Source organism: Condylura cristata, unplaced genomic scaffold (assembly GCF_000260355.1).
Source record: "Condylura cristata isolate star-nosed mole 26May11 unplaced genomic scaffold, ConCri1.0 scaffold00020, whole genome shotgun sequence".
NCBI lineage: Eukaryota > Metazoa > Chordata > Mammalia > Eulipotyphla > Talpidae > Condylura > Condylura cristata.
Genome location: NW_004567121.1, coordinates 12,816,718 through 12,821,295, shown reverse-complemented (window position 1 = coordinate 12,821,295; position 4,578 = coordinate 12,816,718). Strand labels below are relative to the sequence as shown.

The 4,578-nt window shown below is 41.3% G+C and overlaps 1 protein-coding gene across 2 annotated transcripts in view; it reads left to right on the top strand.

Annotated features, from left to right (window-relative positions):
* Window positions 1-2,201: 2,201 nt before the first annotated feature.
* Window positions 2,202-4,578, top strand: part of GTF2A1L (general transcription factor IIA, 1-like) — a 30,972-nt gene continuing 28,595 nt past the window's right edge. The window contains exon 1 of one of the 2 annotated variants that reach the window (XM_004686213.1): window positions 2,202-2,228. In XM_004686213.1, the coding sequence (XP_004686270.1) occupies window positions 2,208-2,228 (21 nt within the window). In that variant the 5' untranslated portion in view covers window positions 2,202-2,207. The remainder of the gene's footprint in view (window positions 2,229-4,578) is intronic. The other variant, XM_004686214.1, reaches the window with a different exon arrangement.

Sequence of the window (4,578 nt, the reverse complement as noted above, 5' to 3'; positions counted from 1 at the left end):
GTCACTATCCAATCAGAAAATGGGCCCAGTGTTATTTATCTCATATTGTCTAACAGATTAACCCCAAAACTTAACTTCCTAAAATGACAAATATTACATTAGAATTGGCAATCTGGGAGATACCTAGAGGGTGGCTCTGATTTAAGGTGGGTGTCTCAATGGGATGTAGTTAAATTCTCAGTCACGGCTGCTATAATTTGACAGCCCAGACGGGGAAGAATCAATTTCCAAGCTCATTCATGTGTCTAAACCTTCTGATCCTTGTTGGCTATGGGTTAGAGTCTCAGTTTCTTGGAACATGGGCCTTTCATTGGACAATCTGAATGGCTGAGTGGGTCCTCAGGACATCACAGCTGTCTTCTCCCAGAGTAATAGATATCAGAGACAGAAAGGAAGACAGAGTCACTTAAAATATTTTGGAAGTGATAGTGGTGGACAAAACAAGGTTGTAAATACCTAGAGGAGAGACATCTTGGAGGTTGGCAATCACAGGTCCAGAACAGGCTTGTAACTTGGATCCACCAAAAACATGGGTTAAAGCATACCTCCTCTAAAAGCTATTTTCTAGTGACCAAGCAGATAAGTCTATCAAAGGACAAATGGAAAGTTGCTGACATTTCTCGGCCAAAGTTATATAACCTCTCTAACCTGAGTCTGCTAAGCATAAGTGTTCAATTTTAAGTCAAACTTGTTATGCGTATAAATTTAATTTCAAAAATATCTATGACCTATACAGTAAAACCCTGAGAAGGGTTACATAATGAAGTAATATAAAATAGTGTGCTGTCAAAAAAGGCTAGATGATTACTGATCTCATGCATTTAGAAATAAAGTTTTAAAACTTGGCTCTGAAAAAGATGGAAAACAAGAGACCTTGAAGTTTCCTATTTTCCAGTGTGAATAATTTAGTTGGAATTAAAATATCAGTAGGAATCAATGATAACATTTTGCTTTTTTATCTTGATGGAAGATAAGTCACTTTATGTACTTCTGGTAGTAAATTGCCAGGTAGAGATACAATCATTAGAAATTACTATGGCCTTTTTGTAAAAGAAATTTCAGATAGTTTTCAATTTAGGATTGTGTACTGAAGGGTTCATAGAAATCAGCTGCTTGAAACTCAAACTTTGAGGTACCTGACCATGGCAAGCCAGTAGAAGCGTAGATAGCTCTATTGAGCTTGTACACACAAGTAAATAAAAAGTCAATTTTAAACATAGTAGGATCTTAATCATTAAATACGTTTGTCATCTGGGTAGGTCAGGCCTATTTGAAGGCAAGAAAGGCCGTTTAAAAGGCAGAGAAGTGGCAAAGGATATCCTTATTCCTTTTTCTAACCTTCCTTTTTCAGTCCTAACACCTACTTTTAGCCCTGAGCAAGGTTTGCATCTAACTGTCTTGCCCTTCAGGGGAGGGAGGGTATTGTTGCAGGTCAAAAGAGGGTCATTTTTGCCTTAAGAGGAAAAGTGCTTGGCAGTACTGGGGTACAGACTCTGGCTGTGCTTCTCCACCTTAGCTGCGTATTGTAACCTCTGGGGTGAGACTCAGGGGTCAAAATGCTCACCAGGTGATTTCAACATGTGGTCAAAATGCTCACCAGGTGATTTCAACATGTGGCCAATCCCACTGTTTTGGGACAGTGAATCTCATTTAAGCACACATCAGAATCAGCTGGAGGGCACACTCAAATTACAGATTTCAGGACTCCACGGCAAATTCTCACTGAGGTCTGTCGAGGCTTTGAGAAGACTTCTCTGGCGTTCCATTGCAAGTGGAGTATAGAAGGAACGACAAATGGTAGGAGAGGACAGGTACTGTCCATGTCCCCTTTCCTGCCCCGAAGCTGAAGATGAACTGGGATCTATACGCCTGCTGGTCCCTCCCCTGTCTTCTTAGTCTTATTTCCTAGACTGACACAATCAAGCCTCTTCGGGGTCACATGAACAGCCCATAGCTGGTCAGCCCGGCCGTCACATGGGTTTTTGCTACCTCGTTGCTTTTCTTACATGCCAGCCTCGACCCAGCCTGGGCAGCGGCCTCAAAAAACTCGGGCTCAGTCGGTTAACCATTCTCTCCTCCCTCACCCCGCCCCCGGCGTCCTTACGTGGTTGCTCAGGCAACCGGTGCCGCCGTTCAAAACGTGCCCGGAGCGGCCCTCGGCGGCACCGCGTGCTGCGCAGGCGCTAGGCGAGCGCGGAGCCGCGGTCATGGCCTGCGTCAACCCCGTGGTAAGGACGGCCGAGCCGCCGGTCAGTCAGGGCGCTGGTCAGCGAGCGCCCTGGCCTGGGGGGCGCGGCGTCGAGGGCGGCCCGGCTGGCCTGGCCTTTCCTCCTCCATAGACATCTGGGAGTCCTTCCCCATGGAGGGCCAATAACAGCGAGAAGTCGGGCCAGGCGGCCCCCCAGTCCCCATAGAGCAAGTGACCCTCTTCCTTTTCTCCTTCTTCCTCTCATCCCTCACCCCTGTGAATGTTGTTTAGAATGAGGTGCTAAGAAGGTGTTTAGGAAGTTTTGGAGAGAAGTTGTACTCTAGTTCTTTTATTCTAAATGATTAAGAGGTATTATTCACCTGAAGCTGTTATTCACCTGCCACATATTTGTAGGGTTCCACCCTTGATTCTCCCTCCTTAAGTGTCTTAATACTTCACTGTTATCTTTAAAATTAAAAGAGCGAACCAGAAGCAAAACACCAAACATGGCTTTCCTACCCATAAGGGGTGGCTCGACCTAACAATGAGAATTGACAGACTAAACGGCCCTCAGTCAATCTTAAAAACCTGAATTAAAGAACAAAAGAAAATCAAGGGTTCATCTTTATTTCCGAATCATCCCCACAGACTTCACATTTGTGGAAAGCCCGGTGCCTGTCCAGATGTGTGCTATTTTATGGGTACCTTGGATGCATATGCAACGTAAAAACGGCAATTTTTAGATGAATGTTATTTTAATGGATATATCCACTTTCTGATGTCAGCATGTCATAAGATGAGTAAAATACTTACGCTTGAGTGTAAATTTAAACCATGTAAGCTATTTTATCTGATGGTGAACTCCAAGGAGAGTATATTTGAATTTTATTTTAAATAGAGGAGAGGTTAAGATTGCAGGGACTGTACATAGTTTTAATAAAGATAACAGGTGGAAGGAGCAATAGAAATCTAACTCCAGTCCTAGAAGAGAAAGTATGTCGAATACTTAACTTTCCTTTTGAAAATTGTGTTCTTTGGGTTATTTCTCATGCTGCTTTTACACTGAATGCAGATCTTAAGGATGTTTTTAGCTCTAGGATGTTTTTCCTCTGACTTTAAATGTGGTCACACTAGCTGGGACTAATTCAGGCCAAGCTGTTGTAGAAGAAACTACCTAGGGGCACTTGATTTTAATGGACAATGTTGGTGAATAATGGTGTTATTTAAATATGACTGGACTATTCATAGGCTTATTCCTCTTTCTTTGGAAGAATTAGTTTAAAATCTAGCTAACTTTGGCATGAGCAGGAGTACTTACAGTATTTGTTTGGTAGTAAGAAAAAAAAAAAAAAAACAGCCCTAGAATGCCACAGTCATATCTTGGCCTGACTCAGGAGTTTGAAATGAGAGGTACTCAATTAAATTTTGTTTGGGCTTTTCTCATCAGTGGAACATCCACTAGGTCAGTATTCCTACACTTAGTATTGTCATTTTGAAATGGGGAGATGATGGAGCACAATTTATATAGATTTGAAGGTCTGAGTCATGTGCTAAACTTATTTTTCTATGGGTACAACCCTAACCAGGTTGAAAATCTACTTAAAAGTATTGTCATGGTATGGTTTTCTTAAGAAGCATTTTAGGATATTACATATTCTGCATTATGCAGATTGTGAAAGAGTACCCCTTTGTTTCAGTTAGGAAATTTATTCTGGGGTAATTGTACTTGACAATAGTTTAGGGTTTTTTTTTTTTACAAGTGGGATGGGCATTGGTTGCTCTGTTGCATGTGCTTGCATCAGTTTTATGGCTTAGAATTTATTTTCATTTGTGAAAATAATATAGTGAACTTTAAATAAAACTCCTCTTGCTTCTTTCAGAAAAAAGATAAATTGAAAGTGTAATATTCACTTCCACAGGTCTTAAATGAATTTTCCTTTTTAAAATGAGTGGGAAGGTCAAATGAGATTATTATCTCTTTTTTTTTTTCTGTCCTGTAATTCAACCTTGTATTAGGCTGAGACTGTGGCTTTGCAGTTAAGATAATTTGTGGAAAACTAAGATTATACTGATAAATAAAATATTAACAAAAGAAAAAAAGGACTATATATGAACATATTTTCTAGATTTGTCTTGCTTCCCTTATCTGTTATTCTGATTAAAACTATGTATAATTCATGAAATCTTAATCTCTATTTAAAATAAATTCCTATTTGGCCCTCCCTTGTGGCGCAGCGGGTTAAAGCACAGCACAAAGAAGCTTAAGCCACTTCCACATAAGTTCGATCCCCATCTGCCCCCAGAGGTGAACACGTGGCGAGGCAGACCTCTCCTGGCCCGCCCACTGCTCCCCTCAGCAGTGTACTTCCTTGATCTGCCTGTTCTGCTCC